This window comes from Trichoderma breve, chromosome 5, assembly GCF_028502605.1.
Source record: "Trichoderma breve strain T069 chromosome 5, whole genome shotgun sequence".
Lineage (NCBI taxonomy): Eukaryota > Fungi > Ascomycota > Sordariomycetes > Hypocreales > Hypocreaceae > Trichoderma > Trichoderma breve.
The window spans coordinates 4111258-4134945 of record NC_079236.1 but is presented as its reverse complement, the minus strand read 5'-3'; the positions used below and the strand labels follow the sequence as shown (position 1 = coordinate 4134945).

The window sequence follows — 23688 nt, the reverse complement described above, 5'->3', positions numbered from 1 at the left end:
TCATCTGCAAGGGGAACGATCCCCTGAACTTATTGTTCGAGGCCGCCGCAAAAGGGGCACATATATCTCTTGAAAGTCCCAGATATCCTTCATCTGTAGGCCTTCGGAGGATCTTCAACGCTAATATAGATTCCTCATCCCCATGGGCCTTGTACAAATTTGTCAGGATGGGCTTGCTCTCTGCAGAACAGGCAGTATATTACGTCGACGCGTAAGTTTCCCTTTCCCAATTCATCATCAATATTCAGATACTGAGTTTAGAACAGGTTTTTCGAAAACCTATCTCCAAAATCTCCTATTTTAACAAATTTCTTTGCCGATCACGCAAATCACAGTCAACTTGTTTCACAAGAGCCTTTTCTCTGTTTGACAATTTTGATGATCTCATCCCGATATCACACTCTCTCTGGAACGGCTTCCATCTCTAAAGGACACTATATCCATGACAGACTTTGGCATCATACTCAACAACTCTTGCAGCAGATCTCACTGGGACAAGGAAGAGCCTCTAACTGTCGACTCCGATCTCTTGGCACGATCGAAGCGTTGCTACTCTTGACAGAATGGTATCCACAAGCAATGCAGTTTATGGACTCGCATGATGAGTGGGATGGTGAACCTTCAATAACAGATGATTCGCTGCATACAAAATCACCCAATTGGCTTGAAGGTTTTATCGAGCCCTGTAGGCAATTTGATCGCATGTCTTGGATGATCTTGGGTTCGGCTCATATGCTGGCTCACGAATTGGGTGTTTTCAGGAGCCAGCAAGAAGAGAGGGTGGCAGTTGAAACGGATGCAGTGGGAGAAGCGCGGCGTACAAAGGTGTGCGACTTGTTATTCATCTACATAACTCTGCTCGCAGCGAGACTTGGATTCCATTCGTTACTGCCGCTACCATTCAGCCAGTCCATCCTCAGTCGAGCAACGGGACCCTCCACTCAAACGATAGAAGCCTGGATCGAACTACTCAGGATTACCAAAACCGTACATGCTTCAATGATGTCGTCTGCATCAAATATGCGAGAATTGCTGTTAGCGGGAAACCATATCGAGCTGATAGAACACTTCAAACCTATTTTGAGTCAATGGCGACGCAAGTACCTTGGCCAAATTCCTGATGAGCCTGGTGCTGAGACAACAGAGAGCTCACCGCAGGACTTGCTCTTTGTTGAATACCATTATGTGAGAATGTATACCATTTCACCGGCTATACATGCTGTAGCAATGCAGATTTCGTCTAGGGAGTGCGGCAGCTTATCGGACTCTCCTACAAATACGCGAATGCAAACAATGGTCATAGAAGAGCAACTTGAATACCCGTTCATTGAAGATGTTATTCACGACGCATATCAAATCCTTAGAAGAGGAATCCAACTAGCGCATAACAACATGTTGAAGTTTCACCCGGCTCGTACATTCCATCGTTTTATCACTGCTTGTGTCTTCTTACTTAAAGCAAAAATATTGGGCCTTCGACAAATTATATCGTGTGAAGGGAACACCTCAATCGACCTATCTCAAATCCTCGAACAGAGCGTCCAAGCGCTCAAGATCTCAGCAGTCGACGATGCGCACTTAGCTGCATATTATGCTGCTATTCTTGAACATCACCTTGCTAATCTCGATCTCGAGATGGAGTTACCTACCTTTAGCTTTACTACAGCCAATGCAACTCACAGCAAGACCTATCACCAGAGCCGCACCAACAGTTCAGACAACTGGCATACAGGATGGATTGACCCTTTTGACCAAACCGATTTATTTACTACTTTTAGTGTTTTTAACCATTAATTCCGCCTCTGTGGTAGGCGGGGGGAAACTAATAGCCGTCAAAATTGGATAGTGTCGACAATGTGCTTAATCTTGGAAGTGCTGGGGTTTGCAATATGTCGAGTTTCAATGCGGGGCCAGAAACGCGGGTAAGGTTTTAAATTGAACTAACAAAGACTTATCAAATATTCTCGGTGATAACCAGATAAATTAGACTCCAGATGCTCTTTTGTGACAAATTGAGTTCCAGCCATCTGCATTTTCTAAAGCTTCCCTCGTACTTCAAGCTCTTTCATTAACTCTATAAAGTCTTCATCCCCTGATGCAGCTAGCTCTTTGAATAGAGCCATGTTCTCTTCTATCCATTTATCTTCTTCTCCAGTCTATCAGAGCAAGTTGTCAGTATTATTTTTTTCGCAATATCACTTTAGATCGTATATACCTTTGGTCTTCCAATTCCAGCTTCCAGAGCTTGGGTCAAAGTCCCATTGACCCACACTGTTCGAAGACCCATTTCGCCATCTTTGCCGACAATCTTCTCCCATTCGCCTACAAGGTCTTTGCAGTGCTCTAGGTACTCCTCACTAGAACGGTTGCTGCCAGCTCGGGTGCGGAGGATGAGGCGGTTATACTTTCTGCGGATGCCTCCCCGAAAGACGACTTGGTCACCGACATCCGTATAGCGAACGTTGATGAAATACCGCGGAGTGTTGAACCGTTTCGAATGTACGGTAGTAAAGGCATTGGCGAGGAGCTCCTGCTGTCGAGGAGTTAAGGGGGTAACGTATTCGACATCGTACAGCGGCATGGTGGCTTCTCTGACTGCTATTGTGCTGGACGGATTTTTGTCATGTAATTTCTGAAACTGCTTTTTGTGTAATGGACAAATCCAAATCTCTGAGCTTGAAATCGACTACAGTGATGCGCTTACATGACTTATATAAACACACCAACATGCCCGGTGAATGGCCCACTCTTTTTCTCCGGGTTCTCAAGCCGCTTAACACCTCGGATCAGGATCGGAGCAAGAGGAGAAGATCTTAGTGAAGTTCTAGTGCGATTCATGTAAAATGGGCTAATGGCGGTCGAGTTACCGCATCGCCGCGATTTCCGCATTTCCCGCATTTCAATGTGCTTTCCGCGTCTTCCGCGCTTGGCCACTAAGCCTACCCTAGTATCAGATCCCCTCCTCGTGAGTTTAGTACAATAATTGGTTGTGTAATAGTTATTTGCAGTTTACGAAAACATTTTCTAAAACATATGCCACGACTTTCAGAAATTAGGAAATACATATAGCATAAACATGTAGTTTAATTACACTATTGATATCAGTTTAATTAATTATTCCTTTACATTCGTGATTGTTCATTAATACTTAACTCAAATTGGTCATACTGTAACTAGTATATTATTATGATCGTAGCTTTACTTTATAGTACGGCGATAAAAAGATAAATGCACATGTAAAGACTGCTATCAGAGAAATATACTCCGTATGCCAACCTGAATTTACTGCTTATTCACGTTGATCTACTTTGCTGTTGATCTTCAGGCGTAGCCCTATATAGCGCTGGTATTGGCACTGGCGGCTTTCTATCAAACTGGGAACATGATACACCAAAGTCAAACAAAACATAATGACCAAAAATAATTTCAATAATTAAATTCCATAGAAGCTTTGATCGAAAATGGGACCGTTGGAATCTCAGTTTAAGAGCAATGATCGAAATTGCGCGTACCGCTATCACATACTATGTTTTCGTCATGTTCAGATTGCGATTCATTCTCCTCTACTTTTCAGGGTCTTCTATATTCTCCACGGTTTCCGCCATAGCTCCATTGTTTTTGGATAGGATCTCTAAGCCGTGGGTAGTGTGCTTCAATTGTCGGGCGAGAGCAACGGTTTGGCGGGGATTATCGGCCTCTTGGAAGATGCGTTCAATATCTTCCAAATTGTGTCCCATTGTTTCTGGAAAGATGAAATATACCGTTGGAGGAATCGTAGCGGACACGAGACAAAACATGATGTAGTATTTGTAACCAATGGTATCAAGGGCCACAGGTGTCACCATGGTAATAACATATGCCCTAGTAAGTGTAAGCACGTATGAACGAGAATTAACAGGAATTGCCAGGAGTGACACGTACCACATCCAGTGATTAGCCGTCGAGATTGCGACCATAGGGGTGCGAAACCGAATTGGCGATACTTCAGAGCAGTATAAATAGTTGACGCCGAGAAAGCCCAGCGGGACGAAAAAATTGAATAAGAAGAGAAAGAAGACTGAAGCCACCGAAGCCGGGTGATTGTCCTTCGGGTACGATGTGCTAATAGCCAGTGCCATCATACAGAGACCAATGCCAGTGCCACTAATCATGAAGAGACGACGACGGCCAAGGCGGTCAACTGTTGCAAACGCGACAAACCCTGACAAAAACTTCCAAGTGACAGCAGCGCCGGAGAGAATCCGGGACAACTGACTGTCGAGTCGGAGATTCTGCTGGAAGATTATTGTGCCGTAGATGGCTACAAGGGCACCGCCACTCAGTTCTTGCCAGAATTGAATGAGGAGACAGAGCATGAGTCGATATGCAATCTTGTCCCCGCCTTTTCGTAAAATGTTCCACGTGATGCTAGCCTGAGCAGTCTCTAGTACGCCTTCGATGAGTCCGATTTCTGCGTTGACTTCGGCAGAATCACTGGAACTGTCTCGTAAAGCAGAAAGAGCATGGCGGGCTTCCTCGACACGACCATGCTTCATTAGCCAGCGGGGAGACTCTGGCATGAAGTAAATGGTTGACATGATGGTGATGGACAAAATATTCGGAATTGCAAGAGGCACCCGCCATGCCACAGAGCTATTCTTGATCTGGAAGAACCCTAGGCTCACCCACGAGGCCAAAACATAGCCGAAACTGATAAAGAGGCCAACAAGTACAACGTGTCGGCCGCGGCTTCGAGGCAGGGCACATTCTGACTGCCACACTGGTACCGTGGCACTGAGCATACCGGCGCCTAGGCCAAGCAAGAGTCGTCCAACAATAAATTGTGGTAGCCCAAAAGCTGAAGCCTCGAGGATCTGTCCGATGGTAACCAGGACAGCACCAAGGAAGATGGTGCTCCGTCGCCCGAGTTTATCCCCTATATACGAACAGCTGAGGGCGCCTAGCATGCCGCCTGCTGTGAATAAAGCGACGACGGCTCCCTGGACCGTTGTGTTGTTGGACTTTTGGGCACCTGTCACATGAATTGTGTCGATTCGCGGAAACGTCTCTGTCCAGCTGTCGATCGTGAGAAGGTTTCCAACACTATTTTGTCCGAAGCCATAGCATATAAAGGCGGGTGCAACAACGAGCAAGATCTGAAGGAAGCGGAGTGCTCGTCCTTTGCATCCTAGAAACGTAGCAATTGTGGCTGTCATTGTAATGGTTTAGAGAAACTTGTAATTGATGATGGATGAACTCGAGGCAGCATGACAGAGAAGATGCCGAATCGAGATATAAGAGGTCCGCCGACCATGTTATATCAGTCACTGGATCTGATGTTTCCTGGGGCTATACGAACTGTCAAAATTCTGGGGAAACTCGGTACTAACTGCAGCCGCTGCTAAATGCACGCTACTGTTGTAGGCCATAGACTTTCTCAATAGACTGATCGCTAATCACCATGTTCATCAGTTGGAGTACCACACTATGGCAGATGTAGTTTAGAAGATTGGTAGCAAGTGAACCTTACTCGTATGCTCCGCAAACCAGGCATTTTTTCTTACCCCAAAACCCCACACAACCCCATATTTTCTCCATAATCTTATAAATAAGTAGAACCTGGGGAAATAGGGGAATATATCTGCCGCGGGGAAATATATCTACCGCTCTCATCCGCAGTCGCCGCACTTTCCGTGTTCAGCCGCTTCTTCCACAACAGTGCCATCTCTTCTCGACGAAGTAGTAACAGATTCCAAATAGCGGTGTATCAGAAGAACATGGAGGTGCAGAGCTTAGGTTCCCATACCGCAAGACGCATTCGACCTGCGATGCGCCCGTGCCAACAGTGCAAACGCCTCAAGAGGCGCTGTGACAGAGAGCTACCCGAATGCTCATTGTGCACTAGGTGAGAAAAATACGATTGCTTGCGCCATCTTGTCTGAGATTCGTCGGTTACATTTGGATTCAGTTGTAGCTGACAACTTTTCTTACCAGGACTCATCGACCTTGTGAATATCCTCCCGGGTCGATGCCTGCTTCACCCAAAGAGGCTCAGTTATCACCGGGCATCCTGCTGGACATTCCCATAAATCGATTTCCTGGGACATACTTTTTTGATCGCCGAGTATTCAACGACTGCCATATGAGCATAGAAAGGGGGCATCTACCACCATCGTCTGTTGCACTAAATGATTGGACCAGCACCGACGAAATTCGACAAATTGCAAATAAGTATTTCTCTTCGGTGCATTTATGGTTTCCCATTATCAACCGGAACAAATTTTACGGAAGCTTCTTACATGGTACCATTGAAGCAGACGTTGAGATCTCTCTCCTTGCCATGTGCATGCAGCTTCTAGGATCTCGATCATCTAATGGATTACAAGCCTTGGACACAGTATATATATCGATCAGGCAGGCATTTGTGCAGCTAGAGCAAGCTGGTGTTTTAAATATTACGGTACTACAGGCTCTATTATTAACCGCCCTCTATGAAATCGGCAACGGTATTTACCCTGCTGCATATCTCACGATCGGCAATTGTGCCAGATATGCAGTGGCCCTAGACCTGGATAGAGAAATACTCAACTGGAACCACAATGCATCCGATTGGGCTGTGATGGAAGAAAAGCATCGGGCCTGGTGGGCTGTGCTCATACTTGACAGGTACAAAGTTTTCCCGACATTATCTGACACATACGTCGTCGGCTGATAAATGGAATTATTAAGATACATCAACATTGGCTGTCCTAGGAGAGCGTTATGTACCCCAGACCCAATACAGCTCCAATACTTACCTATGGCAGACGATGACTGGAATCAAGGGGTGCGTACTAATTCTGGAGCTGTACTTTACAAACACTAGTAAAGAGGACAATAAATGCTTACTGCTGTAAAATAGACACGGATAAACGCGCCTCCCCATAGGCTCTCGACGCCTGTTGAGGTTAAGATGGGAAAATTCGCAAGACTGGCTCAAGCAACCCACTTGCTCGGTCGGGTTCTTCGGCATATACGCGATCCTACGACGGACGAAGCTTTTTTATCAGAAGAAAGGGAGGCACTGGATCGCGCCATCCGCTCACTCTTGTCACTAACGGTGGATGAGGAGATGGCGGACGCGGATACGGCATTTTGTTCTCCCATGGCGTTATTGGGGAGGTATGTTATGTTCCCTCTGATCACATGCCAGTTTAGCTTTCTTCTTCCTCTTTCGCCTCTTCTTCTTCCGCCTCTTGCTCTTTTCATCATCCTTGATGCTAATCCGGATGTACAGTGCGCTGTTAACCCTACATTCCGAATCTTTAGCGGGATCATCTGACACTTTGGCTGAGAGTCCCGTGGAGGCTAATAGGAAAAGTTACAATATAGCAATTGAAACAAACTCGCAAGTGGTTCTTCCCGTCGCCCATCGAATTCGGGACTGCTGGCCATCTGCCCCGCGCTACCCGTCCCCTCTTGTTTTGGACTGGATGTATCGTTGCATAGTTGCTTGCAACGGCTTCCAGAAGGATAATGACTCTTTATTGTATGAGGCATGCATAGAAGATGTCAGGGGGGCGATGAAACTATTGAGTCGTCAATGGGCTATTGGAGGTATGGGCTCCTTTTATTGTTTGGTTATCATTTGCTTACTCGAACCTTTAGATCTTTATTTTAAACTTCTCGATATAGCATAATTAATCGAACTACCAAAGATCCTTTCGACTATGTATCGCCTACACTAAGCCATTCATCACCTCTTACTTACTCTGTTGAGCTATAGCACCTATATGTCTTTTTCAATCATTCAGGTGCTCTTTATGTTGTTTCAGCTTATCATGACACAAGTTTCCGTTCCATTGAAGTTAAAATTCAACACGCTTCTCCAAGTATTTTTAAAACTATCAAATACAAGGTCAGTTAATGGACTGCCTGACTATCACAACATCAGTGTCGCTTCCGTTAACATCCAAGCTGATGGATATGGTTTCTCCCGAAGCCTGAATAAGACTCTCTCTGTTAAGGTTCCCGTTGATGTAAATTCCATAGTGACCAACCGGGAGCATGTTGAATACTGCATTTATACGGGCAGATTCTCCATGCCAAGTTCGGAAAGATGCAAACATTGCACTTTTTCTCTCATCCCAAACACCGGATAAAGTGTCGACTCCGCTCTCAAGGCTGGCGCCGTCAATCCATGGCATGGTTCCCACATGCTCCCTGGTCCATGGTTTATCCCACATGGTCGCCTGTCCACGCTTAACTGTGAGTCTCGCATATGCGATTCCCGCATTGCCGGTAAACGGTTCGACATAGACATGGTTGTCATTCTCATCGTACTGAACATCGTGACGGGGATAGTACAGGCCGCCATCTAGCCATTTTGGGCCAAGGAATTGGTCAGCATGCTTTAACAGACCGTTGAGGTCCTCAGGGGGGCCAATTTCAGCAGCCCATTCAATAACCCAGCCGAAAACTGGATGCATAAAGGATGGGTAAGTATGAGCCTCTTTAGCGGTCAAGGCTCGTGCTTTGGCGTGAATTTCGGCGGCGTCTGTATTTGGATTCTCAGCCGACAGCTTCCTGATTGCCCGGGCGACTTTGTCCGGGTTGATGTTAACCCGATTCCCAATCTTGGACAAATACCCATGGGCCATTGAGTTGTATAAACCTTCCATTTGCTCGAAATTCCAGGCCATATGAGCAGCGGCCCAAGCCGGAAACCCAATATCTAGAGCATCGACTGGAGAGTCTTGCTTTATTCGGTAAGCATCTCTGAGCAACCCATCTTTCCCCATCATCCCTTTTTTCTGCCATGCGGATTTATATTTTCCCAAGACCTCTTGTGCAACATGCGTGTTATTGCGGATATCGTTGATTCGCATAGCGGTACTTTGTCAATCAGTTTACAATATTCATTTCTCACACTTTCATATCACTTACAGGGGAAACTGGTTGCAGGCGAGAAACACCATATTTGGCTCGCAGCAGACCCCAATCCATCCATTTGCTTCCATCTCCTTGATGATTGCTTCCTGAAGAGTTGCACGGTTGTAGCTATAGCGCTCGGGACCGAATCCCCAATACACAGGGTTCCAATTGAAGACGAGACTATCAGGCTGTTCATACTTGTCGTCATCAAACAGCATGGCATATAGTGTCGTCATGAGCAGCAGATGCCCCGAATACTATAGCGGTTAGACTTTTTCCAAAAAAAAAAAGGTGTCAAAGAATGCTTCTCACCATGATATTTTCTCTGCATATGGGGTCTGCCCATGGTTTTCGTAGTTCTTTCAGATCAGGATCTACCAAAGATCCACTGTGGGATGTCAAAAACCAGTATCCCCATACCTCTCTCCTTAACATTTTATGTATAATTCGGTCCATTAGAGGTTTGAAGACGGATCGAGCAGCCGGCATCCGGTGATATTGGGCCGCCGCAATGGCATACGCCATAGTGGCAAGCTGATATCTGTAACCATCTAACCATTCCTGGCCAGGCTCTTGCGTTCCCATGAATCTCCATTCTCCATCTATTTGGGAAACAATATTGTGTATATGGCGGATATGTCCGGCCTGCTCACGCGTTAACTTTGTTAAGTTAGTATATGCGGGAGGAAGTTGTGCCGGGAACAGGCCGTTTGTTCTTCCGCTAAGAGTGATTTGAGCGTCGGCAACTGATTTTGTCTGCGTTTGTGACATGATGTTAATTGGCTAGGTGGAATTCTGAATGCTATTTATCAATATGATTGTATTGGGATACTGTGTCTTTTCAATCACCATCGATGCAACTTTGGGAACTTCTAACCTAATTATATAACTACAGGCGAATGAGGTCATAATTGTCTATTGTCTTTTGCATCAATTGCTTTACTACTATGTGCGGAACTGGCGGAAAGATTTTAGTAAACAAAACTAAATATCACGCGATATTACGTTTGGTGCTGGATATATCATGTACCTGATTTGGAATGAAAGGAACCAAACAAGCAATCGTAGCATGTAAAAAGGCTTCTTACTAAAAAATGCCTTCAGTTACTGATGTAGTTTTTGCAGCAATTAGTATGCCGTGTTGGGTTTCAAGCGGGGTTAATTAGACTAAGTGTGTATTAGAATGCGGTTAGCAAACGGAAAAGGTAAGTGTATTCCTAATCCAAGCGTCCACTAACAGTCGCTGATTTATTTTGTGCTTGATGCACTGCGCCCAGCAATACCACACTTGAGTGAATTACCTGCTTGCTATGCCGTGAATTACAATAGGTAAACAACAGGAGCCAAAAACAAAAGATATAAGTATATACATTCTGAGAACGGAAAATGTTGTCCCATAGTGGTCTCAGATCATTAATAAACCACTACAGACTATTGTAGGGTTTGATTATACGTTTCTCTTGTCGCAATCTGGTTCCTCGTAACACTAATCGCTTACAACTAGTCAGCTGTGACATGGATGCCACAGTTGCGATCATATGCCCTGATTTTTGTTTCATTGGCTTAACGGTATAACTAAACGTTACAAGATAGCTTGTTTGTCAGGCCAGTGGGCGGCCAGGTGGGTAAGCGCGTTGCCTCATCACGTAGCTGGATCCAATTCGATTGCTGTATTAAAAACTCACTATATAATGTATTTAAACGAGTGTATCTAGGAAAGCCCACTGTGCCAATTTTCTTCGGTAACTTATATTCCCAAGTTTTCCATGTTTCAGTGTTTTAAGTAATCTGTTGGCCTTTTATTCATCCGTGGCTGCCTACACTGTAGGACAGTTATTGCGACTAATGAGATCTGGCTGTGGTAACAGTATATTTCTCTAAGCTCTGAGTCTGCCGGCCGGTCTTTGTGCCCGTAAGAGTTAGGTCACAACAGATATTATACCAGTGTGTACTCAAGCCCTGCATTCCAAACTCGCAAAATATTTCTGGTAGTCGATATATTTTGTAATGGGTTTCCTTGGATCAGAAGTAAATCGGCTCTAAACCCTGGCGCAATTATACCACGATCATTCAAACCAAATTGGCGGGCAGGAAGAACTGTAGCGCTCCGCAGTACTTCAGCTGGTGTCATACCTGCACTAACCAAATTCTCCAGTTCGTCATGTACAGAGGACCCATATGCAACATTTATTCCTGCATTCAAGAGGTTCGAATCTGTTCCAACTAGAATGGGTATTCCGGCCTTGTGCATTATGCTGGCATTGAGTGTTGCATTGTGGAAGCTGCCGTTACCGGAAGGATTGAATAGAGGGTTTGCATTCACGACTCTAGCAACAGTAAGGGTCGGCGTAACAGTTTGGTTGTTGGCAATGATCTGCTTCACAAGATCGACTGGTAACAATAGGTCGCTGACTGAATGTTGGATTATATCTGTCTTGGATATGACTGCCTGCTTATAAGATGCAATATCCGAGGCGTGTGTCGTACTCTGCTTCCCGGCCTGATGTGCCTGATAAACAATAGCGTTATGCTCGGCTTGGGTCATGCCATTGGCTTCTGCGATGAGCTTAATAAAGTCTGAGCCATTACCAATTCTTTGATTCACCCATTCCTGCGCTTGATTTGCATTTGAGATGAGATCTGGAGGACCCGTCGGAGGCGTCGCGTGAGTACTGTTTGGTGAAGTAGCTATTTCCCCGGCACTGTAAAAGTCTGTGAGGCCGGTTTGGTTTCGCAAAGTATTACATGCCGGCTCAGGAGAGCATCCCATGCCTATCGCAGTCGTGACGCCGTAGCTGCTCATTTGTCCGAGATGCTCTAGTGTGAGGGGGTGACAGTGACTGTCAATCAGACCTGGGAGCAAAACACCTCCAAGTCCATCAACACAATCCGCACCGCTGGCGTCTGTCCCAATAACATCTCCATCGATAACGACCGTGGTAAGTTCGCCGATTTCGTAGCCATCAAAAATTCTGACGTTGTTAATCGCGATTTTGTTGTGGATTGGGCGGGAAACTTGTCGAATTTCCGGCTTTATAAGTGGTGGCGCCCAACCAACCAAATATTTGGCCGCGTGTCCGCTTGGGAAACATGCAGATCCAAAACCCGCAAAGAGTAAAACACCGGCTAGCAGTGTAAAGTACATTATAAAAGGGCCAACGCAAATAGACACATAGACCAAGTGGAAGACTGCGTCTTTTTGCTATCATTAGAAGTACAGATAGATCTATACAAGAGTGAGAAGAGATAGATTGCGTTCCTTATATATTCAAGACTTACCCTGTAAATACGGAATTGCAAAGTGAGGATTTTAAATCTCCGTACTACCCAATACTATATCCGACCGAAATCTCTTTGTATAAGTGATACATAAATACATAACCTTTAGTAATTTCATAGAAGAAGCGATATTCAATATCGTTATTCAAGATGTCAAACCTGACGGGACATAACTCTGATTGATGCACCATGAATCTACTACTTATTCATAATATGGCTTCATTAGCTCCGACTGTATCTCCCTTCCGGGCTTATTATGTCCGAGCTTATGGGCTCTGAGCCTACTCGTTATATGTATTCAGTATGAAGTTCACTAGTAAATTGGAAGATATTATCCAGCATATTATCAGTACACCAAATTCCTTTAGACTTATGAATAGGTAGTGAGACAGACGGACTACTCTCTCAGTCTCTCAAACCCGTAAACCGGCAGTGGCAGTAGTGGATCTGCAATTACTCTCCTACCATGGCGGGGAAGACAAAATTTGTGTGGCTAATAAGAGAAAGGAATGATTTGTGGCTGTGCAGCAACGGCCGGACTTCGGACTCCGTATAGGTTTATACGCACCCTAAGAAGACCTTAGGAAGCGGAAAGGGATGTCCGAACTTTGATCTGGATTCGTTTTACATGTTAAGTATTCGCAGATCCCTTACATCACCACAAGCATCTTACAATTCGCTAAAAATGCAGCCGGGTCAAACGGAGGAATCCGGGCAAGGTGGAGCTTTTGCTCGGAGAGCTTGTCAAGAATGCAGCAGAAAGAAATCCAAGGTAGAGATCCATATCCCGAGGACGTCTGAGCAGCTTAATGATAGGCGTTGCGCGTCTGAAGTGTGATAGGCTGCTTCCTCGTTGTTCTTCATGTCAGAAATACCGCAGGGTATGTAACTACGAAAGGCCGGGCAAGACGCCGTTAACGAGGAGGTATGATCGGCTCCATATTTATCTATCTAGGACAGGTGCTTTACTGATTACCTCGCAGGCATCTGACACAAGTCGAAGAAGAACTTTCCAGAGCAAAAGTGTTGCTGAAAGAATTGCAATCACGCCAAAGTCGCGAGAACACCAACCGATCTTCAATGTCGCTCCCTGAAGTCAATATACTGGACAAGGAGCCAGCAACATCATCTCCACCTCCCTCTCAATCCACAGAGTATCAGAGACACAAAGAGGCAGATGTAGCCGTCCCTCAGCAGAATACATCTCTTCAAGAATACTTTGGTCCATCCCGCTCCAGAGATGCACAGCAGCCGGAGACGGAGTACTGCACCGTGATTGCTCATACAGCGAGTCCAAATCATCATAACTTACATACACCATGCACTGATAGACTGTCGAGGTCTAATAGAGATATCATGATTTCCCTCGAAACGCCCCCAACATCGGGGAGTTTTGAATGGGATGAACGAAGTGGCCAACCGGGCGGACAAAAGTTTGTTGATGGAATGGGAAATTTGACCAGCGATGTAGATGGCAGCGGTTATCTTGGTATAGCCCTCTCTCCGAACCCTGGTTATTATTCTTCAATGCAGACAAACACTAACTTATTGAAGGCGTTGCTTCGGGGGCTGCACTTTTGCGCATCACCGTAGGCAACAATAGCCATCGTTCTGGGACAACAAGCCCAAGGGTATCCACAATACCATTCGCCCTCACCTCCCTGTCTGCATTGGACGGTTATATCGACGACTACTTTTCGCTCTACCATCGCTCATATCCCATAGTACATGAGGCAACATTTCGAGCTCAATTCATGGAAATAATACCGCGACCCAGCGGAAATGCTTGGCAGGTTCTGTTGTATGTTGTAGCGGCTCTAGGGGCATGGTCTACTGCTACGCAACGGTCGGATGTTCATACTGGACTCTTTGAGGCAGCAAAGGCGAGGTTTTCGATTGATATGTTGGAAACTGGCAACCTAGTCCTGGTTCAGGCTTTGACGTTAATGTCGAACTATGCACAAATGGGAAACAAACCAAACTCGAGTTACAATTACTACGGATTGGCACGACGTATAGCTATGGGAATTGGCCTCCATAAGGAGTTCTCGGCCTGGCAACTAAACCCTCTAGTTGTAGAGATGAGACGCAGAGTTTGGTGGTGTTTGTATGTATTTGATGTGGGAAGCATCATTACTTTCTCCAGGCCGTTCGATTTCCCACAAAGTGGAGTCGACGTTGAACTGCCTATAAATGTTCACGACACTGTGAGTATTACTGTTGTTCTCAGGGAATGCGCGCAGGTGACTGAGAATTTAGGATCTTACATTATCAACAACCCAAAGACCGCCGCCATCAGATACAACCACGGTATACTCACATTTAAGAGCCCAGTGCTCTTTTCATATGGCTACCTGCAACATCTATGAAAGGATGATATCGAACACTTTTCCAACAGCGAAGGAAATGACTACGCTGGACGATATATCAATATGCCCATGGCTGGCTTCACTGCCCCATTATTTTCAGCCGCACGCTATTCAGCCTCCCAAATATGCCTTCTGCCATGCTACGCTTCAATGGCGGTATCGCAACTTGCGCATACTGGCGTACCGTCCATTTCTCGTTAGACGGGCTATGTCGGGCTCAGAGTGGGGACAAGACCAGGACAACTTGGATGACCCAGAAAGCATCGATCTCGCATTTCAACGTTGTCTGGATGCATCAAGGGAATCGGTCGAACTCATTTCAAGCTTCTGGTTTGATAATTCCCAGACAATGATGGCTTCCTGGTACGGACTATACTTTTTGTTTCAAGCAGTTCTTATTCCCATTGTCTGTCTTCGTAATAATCCGCAGTCCGACATGGCAGGAGCGTGGCGTGATCAGATTCGCGAATCCATCAGAGTTTTAGAATCCATGATGCGGCTCAATCCTACAGCAAGTCGGTGTCTTCGTGTTGTAACATCTCTGACCGAATCATATATATCGAATGAAGAAGAAATAAACGAACCAACACAAGAGTCATGGCAGGATCAGTTGACGGGCTTATATCCGATGATGTGGCCAGAGCTTGGATCTGATTTTGCACAACTCGATCATATCAACGCATTGTAGGTCACCTCTTGTAGCCTTGGAAGTCTTGATCCATCTCTGACAAAGTCCTATGCTAACTTGTATGGATTCTAGGCAAGAATCGACCATCACAGATTTTATGAACCGAATGTCTGCATATGACTAATTTCTCCAACCATGTTTTCGCGAATGGATCAGTTGAAAGCTAGCTGCTCGGTCTGAGTTGCCGTCCTCACTACTCCGACATTTTGTTTTAGCTCCAATCAACATCTGTTCCAACCCAAGTTCAACATTCCACATCAGCCGATCTGCCTTAGCTAGATGCATTTGTACAGCATGTATCTAGCAGAACTTGATGCATTGTAAAAACACCTTCATTTCAATCTTCCCTTCTGAGTATTTACCGGCAACAATATCCTCCGTCTATCACAATGTCCGCTCCAGTGGTAAAAGTGCTAGCGTCGCTCGCGAGGTACAAAAATATTCCCTTCAGCTCTTTCGCATCACCCTCGCGTCTCATTGGCGTGAGACTCAACCATTCTTCTTTCCATCCTTTGGGAATCCCGGCAGATATCGGAGTCTTGATATAGCCCGGCGAGATTGCATTCACGCGTGCAAAGTCTGCCCACTCCACTGCAAGAGATTTTGCGAGGTGAATTACAGCTGCTTTAGACGCATTATAGCAGGCCTAAAAAAAATGTCAGGGCTTCTGAAGCACCAGTTGGTGGAGCAGGTATAGAACTTAGAACATACCTGACGCTGTGGGACATTTGCTATGTGGCCAGACATGGATGCTGTAAAGATCAGGCTTCCAGATCCTTGCTTTCGGAAAATTTCGCCCGCCAATTTAGCACAGTAGTAGGCTCCGTCTAAATTTACAGCGAGTACTTGCTCCCAGTTTTCAATAGGGTCATCGATACCACCTGAAGTACTTGTTAAGCAAAGAATAGAAATGTGTGGGAATTTTACATACCTGCTGGACGGGAGATGCCTGCATTTGCAATCATGACATCGAGCCGGCCGAAGTCAGCGACTACAGCAGCTGTTTGTTTTTGGACCTCTTCGAAATTCTCAACCGAACACTTGTAAGCCTTTGCTTTTACGCCATAATCCGCTTCAATGGTAGCGGCGAGTTCGTCGGTATTTGTGGCACGGCTGTACCAAAGAGCAACCTAGAGACGTATTAGATGCAAGAGCATATAATGGGAGCTTCCAAAGCACAATGTAACTAACATTGGCCCCTGCCTCTGCAAGCGCTCGAGCTGCTTCATATCCGATTCCTCCCGAGCCACCAGTGATGATAGCAACTTTACCAGTCATGTCAAACATTTTCAAAACACTGTTTGACAGCGTTGGAGATGGGCTCTCTCCATGCAAAGTGGGGTTCGAAGGATTCATTATTGTGAATTGAAGTGCTTCTGCACTACAATATGTAGTTTGTTCGGTTATGCCTCTCCTTTCTATACTTATAAGATTTGCTTTCAGAGCAAATGGGGAGGCGATATGAAGGAATAAATGGTATAGGATGACAAGATTAATCTGCGAATATTTCCGGCATCTGAGAGGGAGCTTCTTGTATGTAAATTCTCATATAAAAACACGGCAGGTAAACCCCGACTGTCATATCCTGAGGCTGACATCGCGGTGGACACCATCCGAAAAGATAAAAGTAATTACAATCGGACCACTTTCCCCGGAGAGTCGGAATTCCAGATTTACCTAACATGGGAAACCCGCTAGTCCGCCGGGGTGCAAAAGTCCGTGAGAGGAGCTCCGGGCATGTGTTGCCCGATGGTTATTGACCGCCGTCACCTGCTTCAGTACATTCAGTGGAATTAATTAGTAAATAATCTTTCAACACCACATACCGTAGTTATCATAAAGACCCATAAAGACCTTCATCTCTAGTCATCCGTTCTAGAATTGAGATTATCACTGGCAATTGATACTGCAACGCTCTGTCACCCTTCGCTATGGCCACCACCACGGTGAGATTCTGAACCGCTTCACATCTGTCAGTCTTTCACTTAAACTAACAGCTCACCACAGGGACAGAATCCGGCTTTTGTACTGAAAGCAATTGGGGATGCAGATTTTGAAGAGAGACCAGTCCCCAAGCTGAGGGATGCTTGGGATGTTCGAGTTCATATTGCCCAGACCGGGATATGCGGGTCGGATTTGCATTACTATGACAACGGCAGAATCGGAGGTGAGTTATATATGATTGAGAAGTTGAGAACGAAGTCATGGAAGCCGTTACCTGGGCTGATGTGTAAACTAGATTTTGTCCTGACTACGCCCATCATTTTGGGACACGAAAGCTCAGGAACTGTTGTAGAAGTGGGCTCTGCGGTCAAAAACCTCAAAATTGGAACCCGTGTCGCCATCGAACCTGGTGTACCGTGTCGACAGTAAGCTTATGGGCTTTTCTTTTCTTTTCTTTTTTTTCTTTTTTTTTTTTTTTTTGGCACTCAACGCCAGGAGCATTTGCTAACCGGTTTATATAGCTGTGATTACTGCCGCTCTGGTTCCTACAATCTGTGCCCCGACACAGTCTTTGCTGCTACCCCACCATGGGATGGTACTCTCGCTAAATACTACATCGTCGCGGCAGACTATTGCATTCCTCTTCCAGATCATATGGATATGGAGCAAGGAGCTCTGGTCGAACCAGTAGCTTGTGCCGTTCAAATGACAAAAGTAGGCAATGTGCGAGCCAACCAAACTATTGTTGTCTTCGGCTGTGGTCCCATTGGCGTCCTCTGTCAAAAGGTCTCGAAAGTTTACGGCGCCAAAAAAGTGATTGGAGTGGATATCAGCCAGGGAAGACTGGATTTCGCGAAAAGCTATGGCGCCGATGGGGTTTTCTTGCCTCCCCAGAAGCCAGCAACTGTTAAGACTGACAATGAGTGGAACGAACAGTTGGCAAAAATGATCAAGGAGAAATTCGACCTCGGAGACGGTCCGGATGTTGTGATTGAGGCTACGGGCGCTGCAAGCTGCATTGCAACTGGAGTTCACTTGACAAAGAAAGGGGGCACGTATGTGCAAGCAGGTATGGGCAAAGAGGTAAGGCTTTTATTCCCTACACGACATGTTCCCAAGTCAAAGCGTTTCTAACTCAGTAATAGGTTGTAGAATTTCCGATCACCGTCGCGTGCATTCGTGATCTGACTATTCGTGGCTCGATTCGCTACACGACGGGCTGCTATCCAACTGCCGTTGATCTGGTCGCTAGTGGTAAAATCGACGTGAGACCACTAGTCACAAACAGATTCAAGTTTGAGGACACAAAGGATGCTTTTCAGTTGGTGCGGGAAAGGCACGAGAACGTCATTAAAGTTCTAATCCAGGGAGTTGTCTAGAGTCTAGGACTCACTAAATAGATGCTCGCTGAAGTTTACTTTTCGTATGCTTGCCTTTCTCGATTTAGGCCTTTCATCTTCATTGCTTCAGATCAGAAATACAACCATATAGATTGCCATTACGCATAGAGACGTGGCATCAGTAAATAAGAGCTACACTTATTAGTTATCATGCTCCAACTGTTATTAGTTCTCCCTCAAAGTCTGGATTCGAGTCGGAGTCATTGCTTTGAAGAAGGCGCATCTTGTCCTAGAATAGCATTTTTATGGAGGTTATTGTATTACGAACTAGAAATTATTACGTTGTCTTCTACTGTTGATGTATAGGCCCGTGGGAAAAGTAGTTCGCAATGTATCACTCACACAGAATTCACCAATTCGTGAGGTATGCAAGTCTTACTATATGGTTACAAATAAACAACGGAAGATTTATTTCAAGATATAATGACTGTAGGTTTCTCCTTCTAGAACCACTTAGACTAGAGTATATCCCCCATCGACAACAAGGTCGGCACCAGTAACGTATGACGAAGCGTCAGAAGCAAGGAATAAGAAAACTCCCTTGAGTTCATTTGCATGGGCCTCCCGACTGGATTGTAATATTAGTATAACTTGCAGCATCATCACTAATTGTCATGTATTACTCACCCTATGGGAATTTTGTTCTTCCAAATTACCCTCATCTCCTGGGGAATGAAGTTGGATATCTCGGTTGCAATGTAGCCAGGCGATACTGAATTGACTCGCGCAAACTTGACCCATTCGACAGCAAGAGATTTGCAAAGTTGAATCACACCAGCTTTAGCTGCATTATAAGCAGCTTGCAATTGTGGAATGTTGACGATATGGCCACTGATGCTTGCGGTTGCAATGAAAGATCCACAGCTATAGTTCTGACCAAGTGGGTTCCCGTTTGCATCGGTGCCCTCGAGACCTTGGCGGCGAAAGTGTTTTCCAGCGGCGCGTGCACAATAGAAGGTTCCGTCGAGGTCAATATTGACCACGTCATGGTAATGGGAGACATCTCCTTCAAGGGCAGGGCCTTGGGTCCAAGGAATACCCGAGTTGGCGACGAAGATGTCCAATCGGCCTCCAAATTCTTTGACAATATTGTCCGTTGCCTTCTGAACTTCGTCATATGATGTTGTATTGACTTTGTAAGCTCTGCCTGAAATTGGCGTTAAGAAGACTCGAATGATGAGAATCAGGAGTAGTGCTCACATCTCACACCGTAGTCGCGTTCCATCTCTGCTGCTCGCTCAACTGCCTTCTTGTTGCCATTGTACCATATTGCAACATTAGCACCTGCTTCCGCAAATGACTGTGCAACAGCAAGACCGATTCCCGCTCCAGCCCCGGTCACAATTGCTGTCCTTCCCTTCAGAGAGAATAAAGGCATTACTCTTTCTGCTCCAGGACCAGGAATGGCATTTCCATGGCTGAAGTTGCCTTCGGCATTAATTCCACCGTCAGACATGTTGATAAACTCAGATCCCTGATTGAGAATAAGTCAACAACAACAACAGAATGTCATTTGGTGGCCTTTATGTCAATGCTGTTGGGCTCCAGGTTCAACGGATTTAGACTGCCGAAGACTGTTACATGCCTAACCATAGAATCGGCTGATTGACACCAGCTCAGGTTAAAGCAACAATTAGTAATTCTATAGCCGGCTTTTTGAATCGATATCGGATTCTAACGAGCTGCTCAAGAATACCGAAGACGTAACTCGGAGAAACAGAGTATAATTTATTCGGGGTCCGGAGTCCGGACGCAGAAGAATTCCCAACTCTCGACTTTCCCCTGCAGCCGCACAGGTGGAGTTACATCATCTAGCCTAGAGAGTTACCAAAAGGTTTGTGTCTATTCCCGTATAATTTATCTAATGATTCAGGAAGCTATTGCCTTTTTAAAGCAGCATCAGATCTTGTTCGCTAATGAGACGGATATCTTTTGGTGCACATGAGAGTCATACACCAGTCTCTATTCGGGCATTAGCTATTGTCCCAGCACTCGCGCCTAGCGCCACATTGTAAAGTCAATAAATCAAGATTATGATGAAAGTTGAACATCCTTTGCCCCATGTATTTACGGTGGGTTTCGTGTTAGCCAATAACCCACGTGCTGGCTTCCTTTATCCAGAGACGGGACTACTATTCCGGCGGCGGGGATTGTGGTCCGGTATGACCCAGGTGGTGTGTATAGGTCAGGATGGAGAACATTTTACCGCATTCATTCATTCATAGTCATAAATAAAGTCCCATGATATCACTATCGTCCAATGTGATGATTAGATACCTCTCTGGAACACAATAGCCCGTCTGGAATTATACTCCTTCACAATGGCTTCCCAAAGCATGGAGATTATCGTGTTTGATGTACAGTCAAGGGTCATCAAAGAAACCCAATCATTTCTCACCAATAGCGAGTGGAACGATGCTCTTTCTACATTAAAGCAACAGGATGGCGTGCGAACAGCTTATTGGGGTCAGACAATTGAGACCCAAGACAAAGTATACCTGGTAATAGGTAGGCTCTTCTCACCGCAGTACAACCAACCTAGGCATATTGCTGACGAATGATTGATGCAGACTGGATCTCAGCCCAACACTGCATCAAGTTTAAACAATCCCAAAGCTTTAAAAGCTTTCTCAAGAACCTCGATCTCATAATCCTAGGCAGTCCTCGGTCTATACATGTACCCATCGCTCCACAGATGTGTTTGCCAATCTTCCGCGACGGACTGACGGAAATTGCAATATTCTCCTCCTACAACTCGAGTTTTATCGAGACATTTGACAATTTTTCATCCATCATTAAAAATTCTCCGGGGTGTGCTGGTATTATGAAAGATATTGCGAGAAGCGAAATCTCCGGAGAAATGGGGGAGATTGAAGGAAGTGAGCAGCTGTATGTTGCAATGATTGGGTGGCTAGATCTGGAAGCACATCGTATTGCGATGGAGTCAAAAGGGTTTAAAGACAACGTTCCGTCGGTTGAGGCTTGTGTTCAAGAGATCATTGTGTACCATATTAAGATGATTATGGTTTAGAAGACTAGGATCGTCTTATTTAGTTTGCCTACTATTACTACAATTTTCAGCCGATATTTTAAAACTGTTCTTCATTGGCACCGTGTTGACAATTTAAACTGAGTCATCAAAGATGATGTATTATTCCTGTTTTATGAACACTAATAAAAGGCCTCGCGGTATTATCTTGATAGGTCAACACAAACGATCAGCGATGAAAAATTATACGGGTTATTAAGAATTGTAATAGAAATAACGGAAAGTAGGTCTCTTTGACGTGGATAATGACATAGTATCCCCTTGGATTTTTCCAAAGGCCAGCTGACAAGTCAACTTTGGAATACCGAAAGCTAGCATGATGCAATTGCCTTAAATAGAATATTGAATGTAACCACACACTAGATACACAAGTAATCCATACAAACTGAGGAGAATGATGCTGTATCACGTCAAGAATTCCACGTGTTTGCACCCGTTCAGAGGAGAACCTGGCCGCCATCACAAATAATATCAGTCCCTAAATAATGTGTTAGCAATTAAGAAGAAAATCCAAGATGCTCGGCATTACCTGTCATGTAACTGCCTGCGTTGCTTGCGAGGAGGACGACAAGGCCAGTCAGCTCGTTCGGCTCGCCCATTCGGCCCATTGGGTTTCGGTCTGCCCACTAAATTATCAGATAGCAGTGGTCAGTATTCGCAAATTGTGGCGGAAGCAAGGATGCGGCGAATAGTCGTTGAAAGCAACATCAAAATATCGCAATCTTCGGGAGAGGAAAATATCTCATGTCATCGTGTATGAAGACTTACAATAGCTCGAGCATCAGCGATACCATCTCCTTCGTTGAGTATGGTGTCCATATAGCCGGGCGAAATGGAGTTCACTCTTATTCCATATCTAGCCCATTCAGCCGCTAAGCTATTCGTCATAGCTAGAACAGCTGCCTTGCTGGTGTTGTAAGCAACTTGCGGTTGCGGGAAGTTGACTCTGTGGCCAGAGATGGAAGCTATAAAAACAATACTTCCTCCGGTGCCTTGCAAAATTATTTGCTTCGCGACGGCCTGAGCACATAGAAATGACCCGGTTGTGTTGATATCGAGCGTCCTGCGCCATTCAGTAGCAGTCATTTCAACTGCGTGGACACAGCCTACTACACCAGCAAAGCATAGAAGGATGTCCACCGATCCCAAAAGCTCTGCAGTGTGAACAACGGCCTCGCTCACAGCAATTTCATCGGTGATATCGACCTGTTTACTCAGAATACTGGCACATGGATATTCGACTCTCAATCGCTCAATCTCGGCTTCTGCTTGGTCGAGAGTCCGATCAAAAATCATCAAGCCCGCCAGTCCATGCTCTAAAAGGGCCCGCGCTGCGGCTAATCCGAGTGTGCCTGCTCCGCCCGTGACTCTGCCCCAACATCAGTTTCACGCTGACCATAATTTAGGAGTGAATTCAGATACATTGCATTTCCCTCTACTTGAAATCTGGCTTTTGCCATGTCGCCTGATTGAGAATTGGAGATCCTCTGCGTTGGTTTTGGCGTTCCCTTGGGTTTGTTGAAAGCCATTTGCGGTAGAACGCGACTTTTTAGGGCCTCCCTACCTGCTGCGCCAGCCTCTGATTGTGTCATGTTGTATTCGACTGTGGACCAAGCGTATAAAATCTGATATCTCTTAGGAGATTAGTGGACGACGGTGAGTACAACCACGCTGTGTATGTGTCAATCAATGAAATAGTTCGTTTGGTTTAGTAATTATTCACCTTCAGTCACAGTTTTAACAATAAAGACAGACGTCGTTTCGTTTTCTGCAGCGAAGCTGTCGGAGGCGAGGCTCACTTCTCTGAAGTTATTTAAGTATAACTGGCATGTGGTGAAAATGACTTAGTACGGGCAGCATAGATTATGTCTTCTTAATATAACGGCTCAGCAATTCTTCGTTCTAAGCTTAATCGTCAAATATTTTTTATTTCTCTGGTATTGCCCTTATGCAGATGGGCGACTGATGTCCGTAGCCACTTGTCTCATAACTTAGAGAGATGATACAGGGTATCAAAGTCCCAGGGCATTTCAACTCCGATAGGCCCTCTAACCCCATTCTGGGTTA

General features: G+C 45.3%; 10 protein-coding genes across 10 annotated transcripts; 3 read left to right on the top strand and 7 right to left on the bottom strand.

Moving 5' to 3' along the window:
* Positions 1 to 2036: 2036 nt before the first annotated feature.
* Positions 2037 to 2581, bottom strand: T069G_08892 (putative oxalocrotonate tautomerase enzyme domain-containing protein; the record flags this gene model as incomplete). Its single annotated transcript, XM_056176102.1, has 2 exons — positions 2037 to 2156; positions 2216 to 2581. 2 exons carry the CDS (start codon positions 2579 to 2581, stop codon positions 2037 to 2039), a joined length of 486 nt encoding a protein of 161 aa, XP_056027051.1.
* A 982-nt stretch (positions 2582 to 3563) lies between these two features.
* T069G_08891 (sugar transporter domain-containing protein) lies at positions 3564 to 5195 on the bottom strand (the record flags this gene model as incomplete). Its single annotated transcript, XM_056176101.1, has 2 exons — positions 3564 to 3861; positions 3922 to 5195. 2 exons carry the CDS (start codon positions 5193 to 5195, stop codon positions 3564 to 3566), a joined length of 1572 nt encoding a protein of 523 aa, XP_056027050.1.
* A 2682-nt stretch (positions 5196 to 7877) lies between these two features.
* Positions 7878 to 9417, bottom strand: T069G_08890 (uncharacterized protein; the record flags this gene model as incomplete). Its single annotated transcript, XM_056176100.1, has 3 exons — positions 7878 to 8853; positions 8905 to 9149; positions 9205 to 9417. The coding sequence occupies 3 exons, from the start codon at positions 9415 to 9417 to the stop codon at positions 7878 to 7880; spliced, it is 1434 nt and encodes a 477-aa protein (XP_056027049.1).
* A 1411-nt stretch (positions 9418 to 10828) lies between these two features.
* Positions 10829 to 12037, bottom strand: T069G_08889 (amidohydrolase family domain-containing protein; the record flags this gene model as incomplete). Its single annotated transcript, XM_056176099.1, has 1 exon — positions 10829 to 12037. One exon carries the CDS (start codon positions 12035 to 12037, stop codon positions 10829 to 10831), a length of 1209 nt encoding a protein of 402 aa, XP_056027048.1.
* An 819-nt stretch (positions 12038 to 12856) lies between these two features.
* On the top strand, positions 12857 to 15352 carry T069G_08888 (fungal specific transcription factor domain-containing protein; the record flags this gene model as incomplete). The annotated part of the gene is made up of 8 exons (XM_056176098.1): positions 12857 to 12943; positions 13005 to 13096; positions 13155 to 13660; positions 13726 to 14378; positions 14431 to 14847; positions 14887 to 14992; positions 15053 to 15224; positions 15301 to 15352. The coding sequence occupies 8 exons, from the start codon at positions 12857 to 12859 to the stop codon at positions 15350 to 15352; spliced, it is 2085 nt and encodes a 694-aa protein (XP_056027047.1).
* Positions 15353 to 15586: 234 nt separating this feature from the next.
* On the bottom strand, positions 15587 to 16515 carry T069G_08887 (enoyl-(Acyl carrier protein) reductase domain-containing protein; the record flags this gene model as incomplete). The annotated part of the gene is made up of 4 exons (XM_056176097.1): positions 15587 to 15874; positions 15940 to 16109; positions 16160 to 16358; positions 16420 to 16515. The coding sequence occupies 4 exons, from the start codon at positions 16513 to 16515 to the stop codon at positions 15587 to 15589; spliced, it is 753 nt and encodes a 250-aa protein (XP_056027046.1).
* A 644-nt stretch (positions 16516 to 17159) lies between these two features.
* On the top strand, positions 17160 to 18551 carry T069G_08886 (alcohol dehydrogenase groES-like domain-containing protein; the record flags this gene model as incomplete). The annotated part of the gene is made up of 5 exons (XM_056176096.1): positions 17160 to 17174; positions 17236 to 17395; positions 17468 to 17597; positions 17694 to 18255; positions 18318 to 18551. 5 exons carry the CDS (start codon positions 17160 to 17162, stop codon positions 18549 to 18551), a joined length of 1101 nt encoding a protein of 366 aa, XP_056027045.1.
* Positions 18552 to 19025: 474 nt separating this feature from the next.
* On the bottom strand, positions 19026 to 20028 carry T069G_08885 (enoyl-(Acyl carrier protein) reductase domain-containing protein; the record flags this gene model as incomplete). Its single annotated transcript, XM_056176095.1, has 3 exons — positions 19026 to 19140; positions 19200 to 19719; positions 19773 to 20028. 3 exons carry the CDS (start codon positions 20026 to 20028, stop codon positions 19026 to 19028), a joined length of 891 nt encoding a protein of 296 aa, XP_056027044.1.
* An 865-nt stretch (positions 20029 to 20893) lies between these two features.
* Positions 20894 to 21603, top strand: T069G_08884 (uncharacterized protein; the record flags this gene model as incomplete). The annotated part of the gene is made up of 2 exons (XM_056176094.1): positions 20894 to 21080; positions 21143 to 21603. 2 exons carry the CDS (start codon positions 20894 to 20896, stop codon positions 21601 to 21603), a joined length of 648 nt encoding a protein of 215 aa, XP_056027043.1.
* Positions 21604 to 22058: 455 nt separating this feature from the next.
* Positions 22059 to 23213, bottom strand: T069G_08883 (enoyl-(Acyl carrier protein) reductase domain-containing protein; the record flags this gene model as incomplete). The annotated part of the gene is made up of 4 exons (XM_056176093.1): positions 22059 to 22099; positions 22151 to 22247; positions 22390 to 22990; positions 23044 to 23213. The coding sequence occupies 4 exons, from the start codon at positions 23211 to 23213 to the stop codon at positions 22059 to 22061; spliced, it is 909 nt and encodes a 302-aa protein (XP_056027042.1).
* Between the last annotated feature and the right edge of the window lie 475 nt (positions 23214 to 23688).